The 26,378-nt window shown below is 40.4% G+C and overlaps 2 protein-coding genes across 7 annotated transcripts in view; both read right to left on the bottom strand.

Moving 5' to 3' along the window:
* LOC115760053 (sodium bicarbonate cotransporter 3) overlaps positions 1 to 20,968 on the bottom strand; it is a 41,238-nt gene extending 20,270 nt beyond the window's left edge. For 5 of the 6 annotated variants that reach the window (XM_030701229.1, XM_030701225.1, XM_030701226.1 and 2 more), the window contains exon 1: positions 3,186 to 3,687. In XM_030701229.1, coding sequence (XP_030557089.1) covers positions 3,186 to 3,361 — 176 coding nt within the window. In that variant the 5' untranslated portion in view covers positions 3,362 to 3,687. Of the gene's footprint in view, positions 1 to 3,185; positions 3,688 to 20,259 lie in introns of those variants that run through there. The other variant, XM_030701228.1, reaches the window with a different exon arrangement.
* LOC115759982 (eukaryotic translation initiation factor 4 gamma) lies at positions 20,014 to 25,286 on the bottom strand. Its single transcript, XM_030701136.1, has 5 exons — positions 25,216 to 25,286; positions 24,089 to 25,158; positions 23,566 to 23,640; positions 22,967 to 23,495; positions 20,014 to 20,071 (listed from the first exon to the last, which is right to left on the bottom strand). Exons 1-5 carry the CDS (start codon positions 25,284 to 25,286, stop codon positions 20,014 to 20,016), a joined length of 1,803 nt encoding a protein of 600 aa, XP_030556996.1.
* Between the last annotated feature and the right edge of the window lie 1,092 nt (positions 25,287 to 26,378).

The raw sequence follows: 26,378 nt of genomic DNA, 5'->3' as shown, positions 1-26,378 counted from the left end.
TGTTTTGAAATTTCTGATATGAACATTTTGTGAGCTTGCTTGGACTAAAATATGCTGAAAATATATTCTCAACCTGAAATTCAAGTCAAAATTCAAAGTTCCTCAACTTAATAGAGTTTGAACATAAAAATCTATGCAATATTTTGTAAGAATTGAATGGTAAGCGACATCTGATGTCTTTGGTTAAATAATACTTTCAACTTATGAACAGTTGCTAAGTTTAATTAATTGTTCTCTTAAGCTGCATTCTAAAACAACCTAAACATAATTTTTGTGAGTTTATGCAAGAGTTAAGTCGTCAGATGAGCCAAGTCACGAGAGGTTGTTAAGGCCCTCTGACTTTATAAATCGCATACAGCTCAGGGTCGTCAGCTGGCAATTTGGCTTTCTTATTGCTAATGCTACCAGTTAAACAAATGGGCGACCCCACCCTTGAGACCATAAAAGCCACCATATAATGTCATGCCAAAATATTGTGTGTATATCCTTTAGTTCGGCTGATGTCATTGTTGGCGTCTGCTGCCAGTTTTATTGTCTTTGTGGGACGCCATTTAACGCGTTGAATTTCAAGCGTCAGCTGCAAGGACAACCAAAGCCCTGCATATGACAAGTATTCACCACAAAAAAAAAAAAAAAAAAAACAATAAAACAATAAGAGCACCAAAAAGTTATTAGCTTAAACGAAATGAAATGAATTGGAATAGTTTCTTGTCTCATGGTTAAATTTCTCATGATTATCGCAGGCAAACAACAAATTTCGCAGATTAGCTGAGAAACCGATTTGCACCTAACGAGTTGTTACTTCGTTTCTTTCTCAGTTTTTTTCTCAGTCTATTTACAATTAACAGAGCGACAATTAAGTTGTGCTTATTGAGAAAATGAATATGTTTATGTTTAATAAATATTTGCCACTTTTGCTGCCGTTGAAGTGCCGTAAAAAGAGCTTCAGGCAATATGAATTTACATTCCGGATAAGTAGGCGTGGCCCAGCCCAGCTAAATGGGATCAATGTCCCCGCACAGGAGAACGCGGCAAGCAAAACAGAAATGACAACTGGGCTAGGCAGAGCGAGAGAGAGAGACACGAGAGAGAGAGAGAGAAGGAGAGAGGTGAGAGAGCGCAGTTGCAAGAACTGTCTGTTTGCTTATCGAATGCTTCCTGCTACGAACTGTGCGCACCTTGTGATAAGAACAACAATAGCGTGCGCCCAGGCAGCCAGACAATAGACCATCTGCACTTGCCATGTTATTGACCCAGTGCAGACGCCAACACACACACTCACACACAACTCACACACACACACACACACACACTTGAGAATGTGTGCAAACAAAACGGAAAGTAAGCTACAGTCGTACGCCAGAAATGCGACAGTTTTTCTATTGTCTACCAACATTTTCATCGACATTTTCCCGAGGAAAAGTCCGACACAAACACTTGTCGTTGTCAAATACAACTAAAGCCTTTCGATTTTGATATACTTGCATTTGTTTGCGGTTTTAATTAAACGCTATCGAGTTGAATTTATGGCTTAATCGCATTTTAATGACAACATTTTCGTGTCTGTTCATAAATTGTTGGGCTCTATTTAAAGTAGACGTACTTATTATATCGTCCACAATGTTTACGGGATTTATACATACTTAGATATGTATGCAGCTCGGCTCGGTTCTAGTTGAGCTGTGCGTGTCGCGGAAGTTTCCATTGTCACTTAATTGGGGGCACAACACAACACATCTATATCTATCTGTAAGTAATGCCCCCACAATTTTGCGTACTATGGAAAAGCTATTGTGTTTGCATTTCTTGGATTTGCCTCCAGTGCGTGCCTTATTTTTGTTATTTCTCTTTTGTTGTTGTTGTTGAATTTGAATACTACAAAAGTCGCCTTCATAAATATATATTGTGCGCTAGTCTGGGGGGTCGGCTTTTCGGACACACACTTATTGTTAATTATAATTTAGTTAGAAAAAATAAAAATAAAATATAACTGAAAAAGCCAAAGATAGCAGGACTTGGCAGCATTTGGCCTAACTACAGCTGGAACATGATTTCCCTATTGAATTTATTATAATATAGATAGTATATATTATTAATAATGATATCTGTTTAAAACTAAGAAATCCTAGAATATACTTTGTTCTATCTTTCGATCTATCAGTTCTGTTGACTCTAGCTCCGACTCGAATATACCTTCTTATTTTAGGCTCTGCATCGCTAGATGCTATTTCGATGTTTTACAACACTGGTTGCTGCTATTGCAATACTTTGAACTCACTTAAACGAACGATCTTTTTGTGACCCCAGAAAAGTCGTAAGTCACAAGTGAAACAAAAGAAACGAATTTGCTTATTAATATTTTATAGTTAAGCTAATTGAAGTGCAGTGCGGGTTTCTTAAAATGCTCAAGCAAACTCAAAAAGCCATACAAACTTCATATTCACAAAAACCGTCCGTTAAATCTGCCCTTTGTCCGTCTTCAACGATGAGATGGCCCTTCACTTCTGGGATTGGATGTGTTGGTAGGCAAGGGAGCACAGGACGTATACGCAATATTGACCAACTTTACGTTCAGAATAACAACACGTAAGCAGGATGTTTTAACTTTTCTAAATCTAAAAAAAACTAATTGTATGCATTTAATTATCTACAGAAACTACAATGGGCAGTGGATGAGGCAGAAATATAAATCCCGAAAATTGTAGGACTCAAAATTTGCAGGACAAGCATACATACTCCTTTGTACCTTTCTCAAAGGGCAAGCGCAACTGCAGTTATATGAAATATAATCTAAACAAATTGATTAATATTAAGACTACAAGTTATCTGATGATAGTAATATCTGTTTTCTCTATTTTAGGTTGGAAATATGGTTTAACATCCCTTAAATTCGCGCTTATCAAACTATTGAGAAATTATAGATTCAGTACCAGTTGTCGAGCCCAGAATTTGATTCTCGAAAATAATATGACACTCAAGTTACAGAATGCTCCCTTTTTGAAACTGGATCGAAGGCCTTGAACTTTCAGTAAAGCTAAGTACAAATTTTAATATATATATTCGATTAATATATAAATCGATCTTGAATAGCTATAAAGATGAAAGCAAGCAACTACACTTGCGTTGGAGAGTACTTAACTCATATCATCGCGTTAGATATTTAGCTAAACTGATTGCTTGGTTACCTGCTGCTGTCGGTTGTTATCACTTTTGGCAACCTGCCATTTCCATGAATATGTTTGAGTTGTGCTTTTTGTGTTTGGGCCTGTTGCGGCATACTGGCATCCACTTTGTCTCTAATAGCACAGCTGACCACAAAATTTTGCAAATTTTCCAATGTCGTTGTTTGTTTTGATGCCATCCACACAGAGACAAAGAGACGACGTCGGGTTATTGACTCGCCCGACAGCGGCAGCGGCAGCGACGTCGACTGCGACTACGCCGCAGACACAAAGGACACACAACAGCAGCAACTGGGCGAAAGGAGTTGGCCCGTTTGTCAATGCCTCTTCCACAGAGCTCGCGTGCGAGGCACAATCTACCGATGGTCAGCTTTGGTCACAAATCAATCACTTTGGCAGCACTTGCCTTGATAGGCAATTAATGGTTAATTGTTATTGGCTGGGCATCACTTTGAGCACTTTCCGTTTAACGGTAACGGTAACGATAACTGCAGCCGTATCCGCATCGCATTGAGTCGCGCGCCAGACTAATCCGGCCGGGTTGGCTGTAACGAAGTTTTCAACTCGCCGCAGTCGCTGCCAGAGTTTGGCTCGCCGCCGGCTCAGCTGTTTATAGTCGCTGCATTCTTCTCTCTCTCTCTTTCTCTTTCGTTCTCGTTCTCTTTCTGCAACTGTTGCACAGAGCGCGGCTGCATTGGCTGCACTCTCTTCAGCTCTTTGCCGGCTCTCTTCGGGCTGTTGCATTAACGCGTTTGCTTATCGGCTTCGCACATAATTATGCCGTTATAAGCACGCTGCAAATTTGTACCAGTGGGCGCTGTGGGTGGGTGGGTGCCTCCGCTAGCGGAAGCCGGCCAAAGGATGCCAATGCGGTTATGTGTGAGTGTGTGTGTGTGCGCGTGTGTGCGCGCGTGTGTGTGTGCGGGAGGTTTCGTGTTGATTTTGCTGTTATTGCAATGCAATTTAATTAAATTGAACTTGCTCAGCAATTTTCCGACAATTTCTAACGCAAAAAAATTACGTTTACTCAAAGTGCAGCCACTTAATTAATTTAATTTGGTTTTTGTGTACTGATTTCAAGGTTTCTGAAAGCACGTCTTTTAATTCCTTGCTGAGGGCATTATAATTTTGTCATAGGAGACATCTTATCATGAAATGACAAGTATATATATTCTAGATCAGCATCAACAGCCGACTTGATATAGCCATGTCCATCTGTTCGTCTGTCTGTTTCTATTCAAACTAGTCTCTCAGTTTTAAAGCTATCTTCTTAAGGCTTTGCATAGGTTCGTCTTTCTTCGAAAAGTAGTTGTGGTCAAATTTCTACAAGGGTATTAAGTGCTTCGCGTGCCAAATATGTCCTTATTTTCTCGTTTATTATTTATTTTTTGTGTGGCACTTGAAGAGCAGTTAGTAGAAGCTGCTGAAATCGAGTAATTCTGAAAAGTTTAAATCAAGCAACTGTGATGTTTATTAATAATTAATACTATATATATAGAGAAAATATTGTGAGGTGGAAGTTGACGCTTGGACTGAAGCGTTTTTTTAAAGGAATATTACCACATATTTATTAGAATGAATTAGGCATTGAGAATTTATGAACTGAGCACAATTGGTGGTTCAGGTAAATCAATACTAAAAGTATGAATTTGTTCTTTTGTTATGTATAAATTTGCATTCATATTTTGTTCAGAGCCAGTCAGTTTTCTGTATAAAAATAATGCACATTTTTCATATAAAATTCAGCCAAAAGCAATTTCAACTTTTATTCAAGCCCAAAACTGAATATGAAATTGTAGTTTAAACTTGTTACAGAGCAATGTGTGCTTAACATTTAACTGGAAAGCAAACAAAATAATTTGATATGCCCGTACAAATAAAATCATATAATGCCATGAATGTATTCACTGATCCATAAAGTCAGCCTTCACCATTTTTAAATCGAATTTATGAATTTTGAATCAGGTTTATTTGCATTTTATCAGGAGATCAGAAGGAAATGGCAGTTGCTCGCCTATCGCGAGGTCCGTACATATTTGCTTTACATATGCGTTGTGTATGTTATTTTGTTTCTCTTCAGATATTTTCGCAATCTGCAGCCCATTCAGCCCCATTGCATTCAATTTTGTTATTCAACTTGACGTTTTTCGTTCGGTTTTCATTCGATTTTCCTCTTAACAGACACATGGCGGATATGAAAATGGTAGCCAAGCATTTTGTAACCAACCATGTGAGCTGGCCCCGTAAAGCGTGCGAATGGCAAAACGATTGGGCGGAAGGGCGGGCGGGTGAAGGGGTACCATCGGAGGCGTAAGTCGTGAATGTAGGCTGATTTGTGCCAGTGTCAAGTGTAAATGAAATTTTCAATTTCGCAGCGTGTGCAAAAATCAGCAAATGAAAGGAAAACGTTGTTGCTATTGATTTTGCCCCTAACTATTCCGCGGTATATATTGGCTAACTAAAGCTGGAGGGCATCGGAGGCTAGTTAGTTATACCCGTAAGGTCGCGTTTTATGTGTTGCGTAACTGTCGAGAGATGACAACAAAAGCTACAGCAACCAGTCGAGTTACAACCATCTACATAACTCGAACAAACGCTGTGTGAATTTAACCATTTGTGGCACAGACGCATTTTGCAGCAAGCGCTCATGCGGCACGCGCCGGCTCTAAATATAGAAAAGGATTTGTGGCAAAAGGTAAAGGGCTATAAAAATAAAATTAAACTTTTATTAGCCCTTTTGTATCTCTTGGGTCAGCTTGAAACAAAGGCGTTTGCTTGAAAAGCATCGAGGCATATTTCTAATTTTAGATCACAATTATAACTTAAAGTGTTGTCAGACTGCTGTGCGTGTTTTTCAACACTGTTAGGTAGTGCACAGTAGTAAGCGCACATAATTGACAGAATAGCTTTTCAGCTAACATAAATTAACATAACATATTCGCAAGAATCAGTTTTTTATGTTCGTGTCAAAGTTGACAGTCACATTAGCAACTCTTGAAAGCTCTTCATATAAAATGCAAACTATGTATATCCGAAAGCGCTCCCAGATATTTTCACAGTGCATAAATAAGTAGCCTTGACAGAAGCTGCCATGGCGAATATCTGAATGCGTTGCCGAATAATTTGATAATGTCTAAAATTTGCAGCCTTGACAGGAACTGTCATCATTAACAGAGCTACTTCGCATATGTTACACTAGATTCTTAAAGTTGTTGTCAAGTTTTACAGTTTTGTTTAAGATCTTGTCAAATGTTAGTCTGGAAGATTGTGCATGTAGGGCTTTTTGTAATGGTCGCAGTTTTCCTATTTAAATTAAACCGCGTAAGCGATCCTAACAGCTTGCGTTTGTGTAACGACGCTATAGCGATCAGCTTTTGTCTGTCATGGTCAGCTGCGAATGAGTCAGCCGCTGCTATAAACCGCCTGCGTGCACGTTGGCAGCGCAGCTATCTTCCCTCTAATCCGGGAAAGAAAAAAGCTCTGAGACCCTATATAAGCCTGCAGGTCCCGGATATAACCTTTTTTTTTTTTTTCAAAAGTTACTTTACCATCGAAGGTCTGGCTACGGCGGTGCGGACATAGCCCCACCAAAATATTAATCTAAAAGCAACAAGTTCGGGCATCAGTCGTTTAATTCGTTTAATTTAAATTCCAACTAAATTGAACCAAAAACAACAAAAAAATAAAAAGAAAAACCCTAAAAGTAACCGATTGGCGAAATAAATTTTTTTTGTTCATTTGATGATAACCTTTCGCTCCGCCACCCGGCCACCAGCACCTCACCGGCATATATTTCTTTGTGCCAAGATCTGGTCACAGTTTTAACCAGTTCTTGCTTGCCTGCCGAAAGTAATTTTTGGAGGAATAAATCTTGCCGCCGCCGTCTCTGACAGAAAAACCCACTTATTTTGAGGCAGCCGCCACGTGTGCCAATTGGACGGCACTGTAATTTCTTGGGACGGCAATGACATTTCTGCCCCCATTAAATAGACGTCAGCCTCAACGGCGGATCAGCTGCCATACCCTTGCTCATGCCAGCAAGGGCAGGCGCCGTTTCCACAGTTTGGAATCCGGAAGAGGCAGTAGCCTTCTGGGCCCCATTGACGCGCCGCTGATCAGAAGCCCAGATGACATCGCCAATTAAGTTGGCCGGAGCGTGCAGATGCATGAAAATTGCTGTTAAAGGTTTTTAGTAAAAAAATTGTTAACTAAATCTTGTGAGAGACTTCCAAAAGTTTGTGAAAAGTGCATTTATTAGGCCCTCAAAAAACCGCGTGCAAGTGCAGTGAAAAAGAAAAATTGACATCTATATACATAGCTTTATATATATAGAAAGGAATACTAGTATAAATCTATCCCCCTTCTTGTAGAGTCCAAAGTCATTTCAGAATTTTTTTTATATTTTTTTTCCCACTTATTTTCGGAGAGTATCTTCTTAGTACTCACAATTTAAAAACCCTCCTGTGCCATAATAATATAATCAAAACAATTTAAAGCCCCACAGAAGACAAAAGAAAACAAATGAAAAAAAAATTAAATAAAATTTGCTGCAAACTCTCCGCTGGAAGGCCTTTCATCGAGGAATACATGTAAGTTTTTAACCTTTTGTTTTGAGTATATTTTCTTATTTTGGCACAGATAAGCACAGCCAAACTGACATGCGCACCTGCTGAGTTTTTTTTACTTTCTGTTTCACATTACGCTTTAGCTCCGATCAATATGTTTATGACCGTGTCAGTCTGGTGAATGCTTATCATCTTTGATTCTACCTACACCCCGCTCAATTACTAGCTGAAACAGAAGCAACCTAAAAGAAAAGATTTTTAACAGAATCAAATATATGTACACAAAGATGTATCATCGTATTCACCGATCAGCTGGTTGCGCTGCGCTCCGATTTGCCCATGCGCTTTGAGCTTAACCTTCTGTTGCCCATATTTTTTTCGACCATACAATTAACCATCAACTACAATTGTATTGACTCTATTATAATAACTTTTTTTTTTGCTTTTGCCGAATACACGTTAGTTCAATTTACGAATGTCATTTTTTTCTTACCTAGCTATATTCTATAATTATTAAAATGCACTTTAGCGAAATTTGGAGAGTTTCTTTTTGATCAATAAGAAAAAAAAATATTAACTGAATAGTTTATAAAATGAATTATTTTTGAAGAATCTTTGAGACATTGTAAAAATATTAACGGACTAGTTTTAGTTACTGAATTATTGTTGAATCATTAATGCCACTTGTAATAAGATGCAGATTATCTAACGGAAGGATTCAGTTTCATTGAATAATGCTTTTGTTTATAATAAATATTAATTACGGATTTTGATTATGAATTGCTAAGTTTTCTTTCCTGGTGACATGGTGATATAATGTAGTAGAAGAATGTTTTTTTTGGGATCTTCAAAACCTTAAACGCTGAAGATCATGGTTGGGAGGGTATCGAACGCGAGAGTCAGCTTACATCCAAGACTTCGCCTCTTCGGAATATATATGCCCTAATGAAAGCTATCACCATTGTATTGGCACTTTAAGTGCTCGTTAAGTTATGCCTGTTTGAGATTTTGTTTCTGCGGAGTATCGGTCTCCAATTTAGATTCTGTAGGGATCCTAAAATAAAATTGTGTATGCAGGTCGAGACATGGCAAAAAGAACCCCCCCACCCGAAAGAGCTAGGGAACAAGAGGATCCCGCCCTGCCATGCTAACTCAACCACGAGGGGCCTCGGTGACTACTTCCCGAATTATTTTGTGAAGATTGGCTGCCAACCGCCGTCACCGTTGCTACCCGATATGTATTGCTAGAGTAGCTTCACCACAGTACTTGCTACATAAATTTTTGGCGCCCAATCATGGGGCCCGAGGTTGTCTATAAAAAAAAAAAAAAAAAAAAAAAAAAAAAAAAAAAAAAAAAATGAGTCTTTATATTATTGTCCACGCACGCTGACGTCGATGTGACTGGTTTAGTCTATCTTCCGCATGCGCAGATACTGGTAGTATACAAGATAGTAATTAGGACTACGATGCTTACAATTCAGAGCTTGAATTATGCCGAGAATCTGACCTTACTATATTGTTGAGTGCCTATATATAAACACGACTATAGTTATTAACACCAGCTATACAATCGGTCCCATACATTTGCTCGTTTTCTTTCTTATAATTTTGGAGAAACAACAGATTAGGTTTGCTTAGGTAGAAATACTTTCAAATGCAATTTTAGAATACTGCATATTTTGCTAAGATATCAGTACTGATTGCTACTTGATAGCTTGTTGATGGTTAAGTAAATCTCAGTCTTCGTGGAGCCAAAAGTTATAAAGTTAGATTGAATGGTTTTGTATTAACGATACTATCAAAGATAGTTAGAATGTTGCCCGGAACTTGGCCATATGCTGCTTTGCATATCCTTGCCGAACATTTCTGATTAGATTAAAATGTTGAATATTACAAACCGCTTTCTATAGTAGTTTCAATAAACCAGATAAATTACCTACTTTCATTGAGGCGATTATATTTCGTAATTAAAAAAAAAAAAAAAAAAAAAAAAAAAAAACAAATAACTTCTACTTTATTATATTACCAAACCAATGTCACGAATCAGGAAAATATGAATGAAGCATGTTGCCTTTACGCAGCCCACAAAATGTACAGCCGTCGTCAGAGACCGCTGATAACCACTGTGTTCTATGCCAGTTAGTAATGGACAATACACAGTCTTGCTATTGCACCCCTTGTAGGCATGTTTTCCACAAACTTTGCTTGGAAGGTTGGTTGGTAAACCATGCTAAATGTCCCAGTTGTAGTGCTGTGATTGATCCAGCCTCAATTAAATTAGTTGTTGGAGATTGCTCGCCGAGAGGAAAACAATCTGCCCCACCTCCACCTACTAACATAGGGAGAACGGTAACGCGCAGTCTAGCAAAATCTCTTAATCCTGGTCCGACCCAGAGTGGCGAGAATCCAACAGCAAGGTTATTAGATGTTAGTGATGTACCACAATCAGGACTCGACGCTAGCAATAGCACGAATCCACCTGAAATCGCTCCTGCACGACCAGCTCCTGGTGTAAGAAGAAGAGGAAGACCCACTCAGTCCAATTATACCCGCCAAAATCTGGGAGTGGACTATAGGATAATTCAGGAGATGATCGAACAATCAATTACTCGCGTTATGTCATCACTGCAAATACAAGCACCACCCTTTCCAAGAGTGTTGCCAACCCCGATCCAGGTGTCGCCTAGTAGTTCGTCATTCCGAAATGGGAAAATTGCTGACACCATGCAAAAATGGAATCTTCATTTTGATGGGTCTACCGAAGGATTAGGGGTAGAAGAATTTCTGTATAGAGTCAAAACATTGACTGATGAAACTTTGGACAGCGACTTTATGGGTCTCTGTAAGCACTTACATGTGCTATTTTTAGGCAAAGCCCGTGACTGGTACTGGCGGTACCACAAGCAGGTAGACCACATAGTCTGGACTGAATTTTGTACTGCACTTCGCCATCAGTACAAAGATTATCGGTCCGATTTTATGAGCAAAGAACTGGTAAGAGCTAGAAAGCAAAACCCTGGGGAATCATTTGTGTCGTTCCATGACGCTGTAGCGTCACTGATCGATAAATTTGCAATTAAAATTGACGAGGAGGAGTTAATCGAAATTTTAAAAAATAATTTATTACCCGAAACCCGACATAAACTGCTATACCAGCCAATAAGTTCAGTTGGCCATCTACGTAGATTGGTCCAAATGAACGAGAATTTAGTTCATGAGCTCAGTTGTCGCACTGATGGTATGAATAAATCCAGAACTATTGGCCGTCGCCAAGTATATGGACTAGAAGAGTCTTTTAATGAACCGGAGGTAGAAAATTCAGAAGATACAAACTTTGACATCGCAGCAATTCGTAGATGTCATACCAACTTTAAATGTTGGAACTGCGAAGAGCAAGGGCATCTGTGGGAAAATTGCCTTGCTGACCGCCGTATATTTTGTTACGGATGCGGGGCACCCAACATTTATAAGCCCCAGTGCCAAAACTGTATCCGTAAAGCTTCGGAAAACCAACAGAAGGGTGCATCCAGCAGCAGTCGGATGCCCCCAAAAATCTAATTAATTCCCATACGAACTTTGTAACTGTGGACCGAAGCAAAAGCTTGGTCCCTACACCGACTTTAAAGTCACATTCCAACAATTTAGAAATAGCTAAAACTATTAAATTACGATTTTTACCGTATCATGAACGGTTAGCTAATTATTTGCATGTCCGAAATAAGATTTTTTATGAAGAAAAACCCCGTATTTCTCAGCGTACGCAGCGCTTGAAAAATTATTATTCAAAAATCAAGCAACATAGCAAGCTTTTAGTTTCGACCGTTTTTTGCAATCCCACCGATATGCGCAGCTATGCCGAAGTGTCGTTTTTAACCTTTACCGAGCTTGGTCTATTGGATACAGGCGCGAATATTAGCTGCATAGGTTCTACGCTTGCGCAACAAGATTTTACCGTAATGCCGGAATTTAAGCCTATTAAATCGCATGTCAGAACAGCAGATGGCCATAGTCAGAAAGTCATCGGAGTGCTTGAAGTTAAAATGCAGTATAAATCGGCTACCAAGTCCTTGAAACTGTATGTGATTCCTTCTATAAACCAAAATCTAATTTTGGGTCATGATTTTTGGAGAGCCTTTGAGCTCGCACCAAGCATTATAAATTCTGTAGAACTAAAATCAATGGAAAAAGAGCAGGAAACAGAGTCGATTGCATACCCTTTAGATAGCCAGCAAACGCAACAGCTGCACGTAGTAAAGCAGTTGTTCCCCAACGCTGTTGATAGATTAGGCCGCACAACATTGATCCAACACCGTATAGATATAGGAGACGCACGTCCAGTGAAACAAAGATTCTATCCTGTAAGTCCGGCCGTAGAAAAGTTGTTATATGCAGAAATTGATCGCATGTTGCAGCTTGGAGTTATTGAGCCGTCGGTAAGCGCCTGGAGCTCGCCTATGCGACTCGTCCTTAAGCCCAACAAGGTTCGCCTTTGTCTGGATGCTCGAAGACTGAATGACGCCACAAAAAAAGATGCTTATCCTTTGCCGAGCATCGATGGCATTTTTTCGCGGCTACCTAAGGCGAATATAATTTCCAAACTAGATTTGAAAGACGCCTATTGGCAAATAGAACTTTCCGAGGATTCAAAGCCTCTCACTGCTTTTACGGTCCCCGGAAGACCGCTATATCAGTTTAAGGTCATGCCCTTTGGCCTTTGTAACGCGCCTTCTACCATGTGTCGGTTAATGGACGAGATAATTCCTTCTGACCTGCGCTATTGCGTGTTTGGATATTTAGATGATCTGTGTATTGTGTCCGAAGATTTCAGTTCACATCTGGCGGTATTGGTTCGCATCGCTGAGCAGTTTAGAAAAGCCAACTTGACTTTAAATATTTCGAAAAGTCAATTCTGTGTAACAAGTATCAATTATCTTGGTTACGTGATTGGTAGCGGAGGTATTTGCACAGATCCGGAAAAAGTAGCTTGTATTGTAAATTGGCCGCCGCCAAAAAACTTGAAGCAAGTTCGAGGATTTCTAGGAGTTTGCGGTTGGTATCGTCGGTTTATATGCAACTTTTCCGATCTCACTTGCCCCATAACGGACGTATTATCGACAAAGAAAAAGTTTGAGTGGACCCCTGAAGCACAGACCGCAATGGACAACTTAAAAACAGTGCTAACATCCTCGCCGGTTTTAAAAAATGCTGACTTTAAGAAGAAATTTTTCTTACATTGTGACGCTAGTGATTTTGGCATTGGCGCCGTTTTAGTACAGATGTCTGAAGATAATGAAGAACAACCGATAGCTTTCATGTCAAAAAAATTAAACCGTGCGCAGCGAAACTATAGTGTTACCGAGCGTGAATGCCTAGCAGTCATATTAGCCATCGAAAAGTTCCGATGTTATTTGGAACTCCAGGAATTTGAAGTGGTTACCGACCATTCTAGTTTGCTATGGCTTATGCGCCAGCAAAATATATCGGGTAGACTGGCACGATGGGTTTTTAGACTGCAACAATTTAAATTTTCCGTCTCCCATCGGAAAGGCAAAGACCACATTGTTCCCGACGCTTTGTCTCGGTTGCCTGAGAAGGAAATCGCTCAATTAGACATGGGTCCTGTAATAGATCTTGAGTCCGATACATTTATGGACGCCAGCTATGTACAAATTAAAGACAAATTTTCCCAAAATTTTACTCAGTTTCCGGACATAAAAATAGTTGATAAGTTTTTGTATGTACGCACCGAACATTCGAGGGGAGACTCGTCACAAGAAAGTCCTTCGTGGAAACTATGGGTGCCTGATCGACTTAAAGTCGATGTGCTCAAACAAGCCCATGACAGCATAACGTCGTCTCACGCCGGCATGCAAAAAACCATTGAGAGAATCCGCAGACATTTGTTCTGGCCAGGATTAGTTAAAGATGTACGTGAATACATACGAAATTGCGAGATATGTAAAGAAACTAAGGCTCCAAATTATACCCTTCGGCCACCTATGGGTGCTCACATCCCAACTTGCAGACCATTTCAAAGGCTTTATATTGACCTGCTTGGGCCATACCCTAGAAGCAAAAGCGGTCATGTGGGATTGTTAATAGTCTTAGATCACTTTAGCAAGTATCATTGGTTGCAGCCCCTGAAGAAATTCACCTCAGCTGTGATACAAAAATTTCTTCTTGAACAAATTTTCCATTGTTTTGGTGTGCCACAAACTATAATAAGTGACAACGGCACCCAGTTCAAAGCTCGTGAGTTCAATGCCTTCTTAGCCGAACTTGGCATTAAACATCTGTATACAGCTCTATATTCACCGCAGAGCAATGCTGCAGAACGAGTTAACCGCTCAATACTCGCCGCCATTCGCTCGTATTTAAAACAGGATCAGACCCATTGGGATGAACATATTACAGGGATTTCATGCTCCTTAAGGTCTGCTCTGCACCAATCGATTGGGTGTTCTCCATACCGTGCCCTATTCGGGGTGGATATGATCACTCATGGTACCGATTACAAATTATTGAAGGAGTTGTCCTTATTGGAAGAACCGCAGGCCCCCCTGTTGCGGTCTGACCATTTGGCATTGCTAAGGACAGATATTCAGAAAAACATCAGGAAAGCCTATGAGCGCAATGCGGCTCAATATAATTTACGCAGCAAGCCTGTTTCTTTTCGTGAAGGACAGGAGGTGTTCTGTCGAAATTTTGCGCTTAGTAAATTCTCACACAATTTTAATGCTAAACTGGCTCCCCAGTTTATTAAATGCCGTGTCAAAAAGAAACTCGGAAATTGTTTTTATTCCCTTGAAAATCAGCAAGGAAAAGAAATTGGTACTTTTCATGCCAAGGACATTAGAGTCTAATTCCCGCTAATATACCCGTCTAACGGTAGGATATTATCGGGTGGTGTAATGGTCGCAGTTTTCCTATTTAAATTAAACCGCGTAAGCGATCCTAACAGCTTGCGTTTGTGTAACGACGCTATAGCGATCAGCTTTTGTCTGTCATGGTCAGCTGCGAATGAGTCAGCCGCTGCTATAAACCGCCTGCGTGCACGTTGGCAGCGCAGCTATCTTCCCTCTAATCCGGGAAAGAAAAAAGCTCTGAGACCCTATATAAGCCTGCAGGTCCCGGATATAACCTTTTTTTTTTTTTTCAAAAGTTACTTTACCATCGAAGGTCTGGCTACGGCGGTGCGGACATAGCCCCACCAAAATATTAATCTAAAAGCAACAAGTTCGGGCATCAGTCGTTTAATTCGTTTAATTTAAATTCCAACTAAATTGAACCAAAAACAACAAAAAAATAAAAAGAAAAACCCTAAAAGTAACCGATTGGCGAAATAAATTTTTTTTGTTCATTTGATGATAACCTTTCGCTCCGCCACCCGGCCACCAGCACCTCACCGGCATATATTTCTTTGTGCCAAGATCTGGTCACAGTTTTAACCAGTTCTTGCTTGCCTGCCGAAAGTAATTTTTGGAGGAATAAATCTTGCCGCCGCCGTCTCTGACAGAAAAACCCACTTATTTTGAGGCAGCCGCCACGTGTGCCAATTGGACGGCACTGTAATTTCTTGGGACGGCAATGACATTTCTGCCCCCATTAAATAGACGTCAGCCTCAACGGCGGATCAGCTGCCATACCCTTGCTCATGCCAGCAAGGGCAGGCGCCGTTTCCACAGTTTGGAATCCGGAAGAGGCAGTAGCCTTCTGGGCCCCATTGACGCGCCGCTGATCAGAAGCCCAGATGACATCGCCAATTAAGTTGGCCGGAGCGTGCAGATGCATGAAAATTGCTGTTAAATGTTTTTAGTAAAAAAATTGTTAACTAAATCTTGTGAGAGACTTCCAAAAGTTTGTGAAAAGTGCATTTATTAGGCCCTCAAAAAACCGCGTGCAAGTGCAGTGAAAAAGAAAAATTGACATCTATATACATAGCTTTATATATATAGAAAGGAATACTAGTATAAATCTATCCCCCTTCTTGTAGAGTCCAAAGTCATTTCAGAATTTTTTTTATATTTTTTTTCCCACTTATTTTCGGAGAGTATCTTCTTAGTACTCACAATTTAAAAACCCTCCTGTGCCATAATAATATAATCAAAACAATTTAAAGCCCCACAGAAGACAAAAGAAAACAAATGAAAAAAAAATTAAATAAAATTTGCTGCAAACTCTCCGCTGGAAGGCCTTTCATCGAGGAATACATGTAAGTTTTTAACCTTTTGTTTTGAGTATATTTTCTTATTTTGGCACAGATAAGCACAGCCAAACTGACATGCGCACCTGCTGAGTTTTTTTTACTTTCTGTTTCACATTACGCTTTAGCTCCGATCAATATGTTTATGACCGTGTCAGTCTGGTGAATGCTTATCATCTTTGATTCTACCTACACCCCGCTCAATTACTAGCTGAAACAGAAGCAACCTAAAAGAAAAGATTTTTAACAGAATCAAATATATGTACACAAAGATGTATCATCGTATTCACCGATCAGCTGGTTGCGCTGCGCTCCGATTTGCCCATGCGCTTTGAGCTTAACCTTCTGTTGCCCATATTTTTTTCGACCATACAATTAACCATCAACTACAATTGTATTGACTCTATTATAATAACTTTTTTTTTTGCTTTTGCCGAATACACGTTAGTTCAATTTACGAATGTCATTTTTTTCTTACCTAGCTATATTCTATAATTATTAAAATGCACTTTAGCGAAATTTGGAGAGTTTCTTTTTGATCAATAAGAAAAAAAAATATTAACTGAATAGTTTATAAAATGAATTATTTTTGAAGAATCTTTGAGACATTGTAAAAATATTAACGGACTAGTTTTAGTTACTGAATTATTGTTGAATCATTAATGCCACTTGTAATAAGATGCAGATTATCTAACGGAAGGATTCAGTTTCATTGAATAATGCTTTTGTTTATAATAAATATTAATTACGGATTTTGATTATGAATTGCTAAGTTTTCTTTCCTGGTGACATGGTGATATAATGTAGTAGAAGAATGTTTTTTTTGGGATCTTCAAAACCTTAAACGCTGAAGATCATGGTTGGGAGGGTATCGAACGCGAGAGTCAGCTTACATCCAAGACTTCGCCTCTTCGGAATATATATGCCCTAATGAAAGCTATCACCATTGTATTGGCACTTTAAGTGCTCGTTAAGTTATGCCTGTTTGAGATTTTGTTTCTGCGGAGTATCGGTCTCCAATTTAGATTCTGTAGGGATCCTAAAATAAAATTGTGTATGCAGGTCGAGACATGGCAAAAAGAACCCCCCCACCCGAAAGAGCTAGGGAACAAGAGGATCCCGCCCTGCCATGCTAACTCAACCACGAGGGGCCTCGGTGACTACTTCCCGAATTATTTTGTGAAGATTGGCTGCCAACCGCCGTCACCGTTGCTACCCGATATGTATTGCTAGAGTAGCTTCACCACAGTACTTGCTACATTTTACAGAATTGCTAGATCCAACAGTGTCGCTTAACTAATTAAAATTTTGACCTGGACCACTCATTGAAAATGTGTAATATGACCAATGTAAATTATTTAAACATTTAAATGACAAGATATTTGACTGTTTGTCAAATTTAACTTATTCTCAACTAACATGTACTTTAACAGACACATGTAAAGGCGAGTCCCACCGCATAAAATAAAGTCGAAAAGTTAATAAGGCAAAACGTATGCGCAGAGGTGTAATCAGGTTAGTCGACAATAAGTAACTGTAGTCATATACAAGCTGTCACTTGACATGCCTGGCGAGGAGGGTAATTACATACACGATTACACACACACACCAAGTAGACCTGCCACATGCGCTAATTATAGAAGGACTTTCTAGCTTGGTGACCTGCATATTTTGCAGATCCGAGTGCCAAAGGTAAAGCTGTACCTGCTGCCAGGCATTCAAATTCTTTGCATAAGTAACACCAAATACCAATTACGTCAATGAATACGTAATGGGACACAGCAGGAGTCGACTTGGGAGCATAAGCAGCGGGTGCTCAGCTTTCGGGCCGCGTAAAAATAACCATCGATTGGAGTCAACATTTGTCGTATGCCTCTTCCTAATGTCCTTGTCCCCGAGGCTTTGCTGCATGTGCGGGAGCTTTGGGTCGGTTCATGTGGCATGTGTGTCATATAAATTGTGGCTAACGCATGTCCACTTATCGCCAACCCACATATGTATATATATCGAGAAAAGTTAAGAGCTACTGAACTTTGTCCAGCAAGTTATATTTGCTTTATGGCGCCGATTAAAGCTTAACTTTGTTTGACTTGTGTGGGAAGACGTGGAAAGAGGGGGCGATCCTATTTGTTCACCGTGGTTTCATGTTCAATTCCCCAGTAAAACAATTGCGTATTTTGCTTTCCGATAAGCTGCAGCAAAACTGAGTAAACTAAAATATATATTTAACATGTGTTGTTGACTTTCTGGGTACGATAATCTTATTTCCTTTTTTTCTGCATAAAAAGTTAAAACAGAAAGTTAGATATTTAATATTTATTCCCCAATTGAAATGTTAGTTGATAGGAACGTAACAAAAAGCCAGCTAAAATCAAAAATAACCAAAATAGCACAAAAAAAAAAACAAAAATTTAAAATTTTTTTTTGTTTTTTAGCCATTTTTATATAATAATGTCGTCTGTAACTTAGATCAAACATTCCTTCCTTCCTTCCAGAATAAGTAAATTATTATCTGTGCAGATTGTTTGACAAAACTGGAAAAATAGATTTTTATAAAATCTAAAAAAAAAAACAAAGAAATATTATAACTTAAAGACAATAACTTTGCTTAAAAAAAAATATTTTGTTACCTTTTAAGAAAATCGAATATTTATAATGTGTGTATATCTATATATTTTTAGGACTTTGGCAAGTCAAAGCTTGATTTGTATTATTATTGACAATCTTTCAACAAACATTGTTTTTGGGCATTTTGTTTTTTATATGTTGAACAACTTGCTTTGTTAAGTGTTAATCATTCGGCTTCCAGAACAGTTTGAGGACAATTATTCCCTGGGGACAGTGTATCTTCAAATTGGTGAAAGCCTACACAAACTTTTATTTGATTACACACAACCTTTGCAATTTGATAGTTAGCAATGCAATTTCAATATTCCATTTCAGCCAGGTGTCTTGTATCTGCAAACTTTTCTCAAAGATACTTTATTGATTCCTTTTATAATTCGATTCGTTTACATACTTTGCCCGAATCCAATCATGGTTGGCAAATTATCAAGCTCGCCTGAGGTCCTAAAAACTTGGCAAGGAAGTTGACTGGCAAAAAAGGAGCTGGCAGATCTTAAAATTCACTATCTTCGATTGGCAGAGTCGCCGAGAACTGAAGCGCACACAAAAACATTTGAGGGTAGAAAAACAAAAGCTGACCCCCTGACCCGCTTTACCAGGCGACGCGACCCATACATGAAATACTTAAGATAAGTTGAAAGACTACTATACCCTGTAGAAAATCTCTTTATATAAAACTGTTTGTGCTGACTGACTGACTGATTAGTTACCTTATGATTTGTTATATTTTTCAGCAAAACGATAACAGGAGATATAGATAAATATAATTAAACTTGTGAAGTAGCTTAGAAATTGCTGGCATATCAATAAGAGACTTTAGCTCTATAAGACTTCTACGCCTAATATACCCCTCTTGACTGGTGCGTGCGTATGGGACATACAAACACGGCCTTAACAGCAAAAATCTGCTAGACATTGTGGCAGCAGCAGCTGATTCCTCTAAAAGCCACACAGCAAAATATCGGGTGGCTACTTTAGAGCAAGGCAAGTTCCATGAATTTCCCTGCTAGTGAAAAGCTCTGCTTACTTCTCTGACCGTTTCACGTTACACAGGTGCAAAAGTAGATACGGTATAAAAATCTGGTATAAATAACTCTATATGTTTTATTTGTGTTGTTCTTATTTTTTTTTCTTTAACAAAAATTGCAAGTTAATCAGAATGTAAGTTAGTAAAGCTCTGTGCTAGGCGCCACCATTAACCGAGAGAACGGTAAGAAATAACACAATCGGAAGCAATAAGATAAAATGCTTGAAAACAGTTGGGTTGACTAACAGTTACCCTGTACACATTTATATTCATGAAGTGTATATGAATTATTATTATTTATTATTTCATATATAATATGAAAATAGCTGAAGACCTGGACACTAGCGATCTCTTATTTAAATTATTTATAGTATTATTTATAAAATGAATTTATTATAAGTAGTTAACCCATCAATATGTGATGCCAGATTCTGTATTTTCCATATCTCCAATAATCAGTTTCTTGAAACTGTAGAATGCGATAGGCATAATCATAGACATAGACTTGGATGTTAATGCTTATCATAGAGTGTGTCTGTTACATAAGTGTGCCTACCCCATTGTAATTGCTTTTAATATAGGGTATATACAAAAATACTGTCAACTTGTAGTGAAAAGTTTGCTCACCACTTGGCTCTTTGGCTGAAAGTAACTTACCGTATTTGCCAGGAAGCCCTGGCTAATGTTTTGAGGGCGAAAAAGTTGGCAACAGTAGCTGCTGCTGCTGCCTATTGACCCAGTTAGTAGCTGCTTGTAGGCCCTTTAAATGCCGTCCTTAGAGTATTTAGCTTCAGATTTGAAACGGTGGTTTAACTTGATTGGAACCGAGTTGAATGTTTTGCTCGTTCTTTGGCAGTGTTTGCTTTTTCAATTACGTTTAATAACTCTTTGGCCAATTGCAGTTAGGGTATCTCATAGTTGTTGTTGTTGTCACAGGTGTTGGACCACTGAAGGAGATGTTGGGATTTAATTTTCGAATTTTTGGTTTATCGATTTTGGCTTTGGTTTTGCTGCTGTTTCTGCACCTTCTGCTTTGGTTTAAGAGTTCGATTAAATACAGGCTTGGCAATAGACATTGATGTTTGGCTATATATTAGGCTAATAGTTACTCTGTTTTTGCTACTAGATTCGTTTTAAATGCACTTCATTAAGGGTAGGGGATTTTTAAGACTAGGTACACACACACTCACTCCAACACTGACACACAAGTTAATTCACGATAAACAGTTTTTTATTTAATTGGCTGCGTTGCATTTGGTTTTTTTTAGCGTTTGCTTTAATTGATTAAGTTATATGGTTTTTTTTGTTGTTGCTGCAGAACGGTTTTTCTTGCAATTCTCTTGACCAGCAGCTTTCGTGCAGGTTTCCGCCCGAACTGAAAAACACGTCCGCACTGTGCCACGAGCCAGGAGAACCTAAAAATCAGTACACATATTGGCCCATAGACCTAGTCTCGGCTTGCTAGAATGCTCTCTCTGTCTCTCTCTCTCTCGTAAAGACGCGCGCTCTCTTGCGCTCTCTCTTTTTGTATTGCTTTCTCTGTGTTTTGTTCTTGCGCCGTCGCATCACCCACGCGGCATCCTGTGACATTTACAATGTCACAGAGAGCGAGACAAGAGAGCGGGCGAGAGCGTGCACAACAATTTATGTCTGTGAGAACTGTAATTCGAGTGTGACCGCGAGTGTGTGTTGTGGGCGGCAGGGTGTATGGGGGGGAGTGGCAAGGGGGCTGGCTTGCCGACTATAATTTGTTTTCATTTTGTTCTTGCTTTGGGGCAACTCCTTTGGGGCTCGCTCTTCTGATTTTTTAGTGATGTGATAAATATGAATGTTTTGTTGCTCAATTTCGCGCGGTTGGGTTGTGTTATGCCATAAAGTACAGGGTATGCGACAGAGTCAAGGTCAGTTGACGATACGCACTGAATGATATGAAAGTCAAATAAAATAAAAAAAAAGTTTACAGTAATTGAAATCAACATTTTCTTGACAATTCTTACACATGACGAAAGCTGATAAAAACTTGATAATAATTGGTCATCAAGAGTTCCTTTGTGTGAATCAACTTATTGTTGCGCCCTTATAGAGGGTACTATAATTTTGTGATGAAGTGTGTAAAGCATGGGAGATGTCTTAAATAATGTGGGTCTTAAGAAGTGCCGGACAGAAACTGCCAAGCATATAACATTAGGCTTATCAGGAACATAGACAAATAGATTCAAAATTTAAAAATTAATTTATTCTCAAAAAAATTTGATTAATGTACCCAAGTCTTAAGAATATATATATTTTATATACGTTGCTAAAGGCTCATGTATTTGTGAGCTTTTGAAAGCTCATAAGAAAAATTGATTTTCTGCTGTTAGATATTTAACATTTGGTTGAAAGGCAGTTAAAGACATCAAAAATAATTGAACTGTCTAGCATATTAGAGCTTATCCGGCACTTTAAAGTAATATTTAAAATCAACATTGATAAATTCATGAAAGTTCATAAACATTATTGTTATTCTGCTGTAATATATTTAACATTTAGTTACAATGAGGATGTAAGCACAATATTAATTGGGCTCACAAACAAAATTGGTTTTCTGCTGTTCGACATTTAACAGTGGTTAGAAGGAGGATGTAGACACCTAAAGTAATTCAACTGCCTGGCAAAGTAACTTATAAATATATCTTTTGCCTAATGCTCATAGATTAGTAAGTTTTCAATAAAGGTTTCTGCTTGCATGTGAAGTGTGAGTGCGAAAGTACTTGAGCTTGGTTTGCTCGTCGTAATAGGTGGTTGCCATGTGCTCATCAATCATAGCCTTGGCCATATTATTAGGCCTCGGAACTTTGTCGACTCGTCTGAACAATCCGCACAGCTGTCTGCGGCGCTTCTGATATCTCAATCATCAGGTGACCGACCGCCCAACGGTGCCATTCGCTCATTACGGGCGCGTGTCTGCGACTCATTGACTGTCAAGTGGACAGGCGCCCCCCATTGAGCTGGTTTTAGCCAATTGCTGGCGTAGACAAGCGGGCCTAGGGGCAGCTGCTGTTAGATTTTGGACTCATCACAGCTTTGAAGTTGCCTAATCACAGGTTTTTACTTTTGGGAGCAGAGTTTTTTGGTAGCCATCAAATTATTTGTGGTGCAGTTGTTTATTATGCTACTGGGTGCTGGGTAATGCTTTTGGCTTAGTCTATTATTATGTGGCTAGGTAAAGAAACGTGGCGCCGGACGCTGCGAATAGTCCAGTAGATGCTCGTTGTCTCTGTCCCTGTCACTCTCCCGCTCTCGCTCCCGCTCCCGCTCGCGCTCGCGCTGCCTTTGTCTTTCGCGGTTAAGCTCCGCCTGGCAGGGATCCGCAGTGGGTGACGATCCATGCAATGGATGATCGCGTGGCCAGGCCAGGCGATCGGGTGTGTCATCATCATAGTACTGATCGCTGTCGTGGCCATACGAGTCCGGATCCTCGCCGGAGCTGAGTCCATACAGCGGATTGTCGCGTCCGCGTTGCGGGCCTTGTGCTGAAGGCTGCGAGCGCAACGGCGCGTAGCCTGCCCCATTGCGTCTGTTCAGCCAGATACGCTGTGGCGTTGTGGCCGGCTTCCGGGACAGGAAGCGACCTGGCTGTGGCGGATGGGCGTGTGCGCCAGCCTCATCGCTGCACTTGAGTCCACGCACAATGTTGTTCATGTAGATTGAATGCGGCAGCGGCTGCCGGAGCTTGGGCCTCGGTCTGGGCATGATCTGCTTGTTGCTCACATAGAAATCTCGTCGTTGCGGTGGCAACATGCCGATCCGCTGTCGTGGCTTGGCGAACTGGCCCTCATACAGAATCGGCTCCACATAGTTCTTGACTGGCTTGCGAAAGCGGCTTCCAGAAGGCATAAGTCGCATGTTGGCTGTCAATCAAATAATGGAGTATTGAAATGTTGTTTATCAAATCGTTTAGTTAAAGTTTTTTTCACTTACCTGCCTCCTCAGGCGCTGAAAACTGTGGGCATAGATTCGTATCCTGATCTTCGGCATCTTCACAGTCTTCACTGGCTATATTGTTGGTGGGGAAATAAATTGAAATGAAAATGAAAATTGAAAATTTTAAAATTTTCAAAGTCTAAAACAAACTTGCGTTTTCTTAATATCAGAAAAATATATGATATATATTTTTTTTAAATGTGCTACTCTTAAAAAAAGGACTTTTTAATTTTTTACCTATTATTATTAAAATTATATAAAATTATTTTCCAAAATTTCCTATCCCAAAAATCCAACCCGAATTCAGCTCTGATGGCAAATTTTTCTATATATTTTCCGATATTTTACTGTAGATAGAAATGAATCAACAAAAAACTGATTGTTTTTTTTTTTTTTGAGAAAAATCATTACATGATGTGCATGTAAAGTAAACTAACTGCAACTACTCGAAAGTTATTGCGACTTTCTCTATAAGTCTACAAGGCAAGAATATATTTTTAACCTTAGTGGCGCCACCTACCTTCAGTTTCTTTGTCTTCTTCTTCTTCTTCTTCGTTTGTTCTGCTCTCAGCGTTTTCCGTTGCGGTTTCCTCATCGTCGGATGCTTCGATGCACTCGGTTGTTGTTTCACTTTCTGTCGATGTTGTGGCCAGCGCTTCCGGCCGCAACGTGGTGGACTTGGGACGTGATCTCAGCTCGGCGGCCTCCGTGGTCAGAAATACCGGAAACGTATCACTGGGCTGCATGCTGCCATCCAATTTGATCGTGGGCTTATCCGGCACACCTGCCAACTTGCCGCGCTGTTGCTTGCGGCGCCTGCCGCGCAAGGACTTCAGCTTGTTGCGTCGGGTGTAGACGACGGTGGAGCTGCTCGGCGCTGTGATTGTGGTTGACATCTCGTCGAGCTCCATTATGGTGGGCAGCAATTCGGTTGTTGTAGTGCTCGGCGTCTTTGTTGTTGTGCTCCTGGCTGTGGTTGACGAAGTCGTGGTGCGCTCTGTGGTGCTGGTTTCAGCTGGCCTGCTCGTTGTGGTTGGCCTTGTACTTGTTGTTGTTGTCTCCAGTTCCGTGGTGCTTGTAGCTGAGCTTGTGCTGGAGCTGGTGCTGTTGCTGCCTGGCGTGGGTCTGGGCGTCGATTTGCGCATCTTGGATCTGCACTTTTTGCCCCTGGGTTTCTTAGCGGAGGCGCTGGTCGTGCTGCTGGTTGTCGTCGGCTGTGCCATGCCCAGGGTGAAGTTAGTGCAGGGATCGTGCCGCAGCAGAGGCGTGCGCAGCAAGACGACTCGCACAAAGCAGGGATGCTGCATGGGCAGCATGGGCCGGGCGCAGGGCTCCAGGCCCGAAGGCAGCTGTGCGGCACCGTGGCAGGGTTGTCCATAGTCGCCGCACTCCTCGCTCTCGTCGAAGTCCCCGTCGAACAGGCTCAGCTGGGCGCTGCTGTCCTCGGGCAGGCTGTCCTCACAGGGCACCGAGGCGGCGAAGAGCATGGGACTCGAGCGCTGGCTGCGTCCACTCAAATCGGCGCTGTCCACGCCCAAAATGTTCTGCATCATCTCGAGCATTTGCAGCTCGCGTTTGGGCAGCGCCGAGCTAAGGTCGGAGTTTTCGAGTTGGTCTTGGTTTGAGGTTTGGCTAGTGTAAACTTACCCGATGGTCACCCACAGCGGCAGCAGCAGCAGCAGCATCGATAAACTTGTTGGTGGTTTGGCAGTTTCCATAGAAATGTTGCCGCAGCTCGGTCAACGTTTGGCTTTTGTTTTGTGTGGCGGCGGCGATGGCGGCGTCTCAAATGCTCGGCGGCACACGTATCTGTCAGATACCGAAAGCAGCTCGAATGCAGCTCGAACGCTGCGCTCTCACTTTCGGGCAATTGAGCTGCACCTCCCCCTCTGCCCCATCCCCAGCCCCAGCTAGCTTCAATTGGGCGGTTTTTGGGCTGCCCAAAAATCATAGTTTCTGGTCAGCTTTCTCATTAGAACGTCTCCGATCGACCCGTCCGTCTGTTTCAATCTTTGCTTTCGTTCGCTACGTGACCGCACAGTTTGCCAATTTTTCTTCTTTCTTAATATTTTTTATGTTTTGCATTTTTTTTTTTTGGCTTGTTTACTTTTCCATGTGCATTTCGCTGTTGTTTTATTTTTCACTCGATTTATGTCTCGTTTTATATTTTATTTAAATACCCTGTAACCATCAAAGATGGGTTTAATGTGTGGTACGGGCAGAAGGAACTTTCTTGAACTACATAAAGAAAATAGTTGCATGCTCAGAACTCAGTTGATTTAACACTTTACCATGTCTGACTGTATGTCTGTCTGTCTTATTGTCTATATGTCTATCTGTCTAACTATCTTTCTGTGTATCTATCTATCTAGATTGTAGATAACCTATATTGCAGGTAATCTTTTGCTTTTCCATAGTTTTGCACTGCAAATTTCAGAGTGAGCTGTAATCATTGTAGTTACGGCACGTTGTACAGGGTATACTCTAGTCGAGTAATGCCGGGAAGACTAACTCTTAACTTGTTCTTGTTAGCATTAATGTTACATGTCAGTCGCCTTGTCTCAGCTTTGTGTTAATCACTTTTTGGCCATTCATTCGCAAAGGCAGGGCGGGCGGTTGGTACAGTGGGTGGTATAGTGGGGGAGGGGGCACTCACAATTGTGTCTGAGTTTCGCTTTTTTAATCTATGTGCACACAAGTGTTTTTTCGTGGTGGGTGCTCTGTTGACTGACTAAGTAAATAATACCGTCAGACTGTTTGCGGTTTCGCATAGAACAACAACAACAACGACAACAACAACAACAAATGCT

Source organism: Drosophila novamexicana, unplaced genomic scaffold (assembly GCF_003285875.2).
Source record: "Drosophila novamexicana strain 15010-1031.04,08,12 unplaced genomic scaffold, DnovRS2.1 tig00000387-arrow-pilon, whole genome shotgun sequence".
Lineage (NCBI taxonomy): Eukaryota > Metazoa > Arthropoda > Insecta > Diptera > Drosophilidae > Drosophila > Drosophila novamexicana.
The sequence above is the reverse complement of the archived record's forward strand: the minus strand, read 5'-3'. Positions and strand labels throughout refer to the sequence as shown.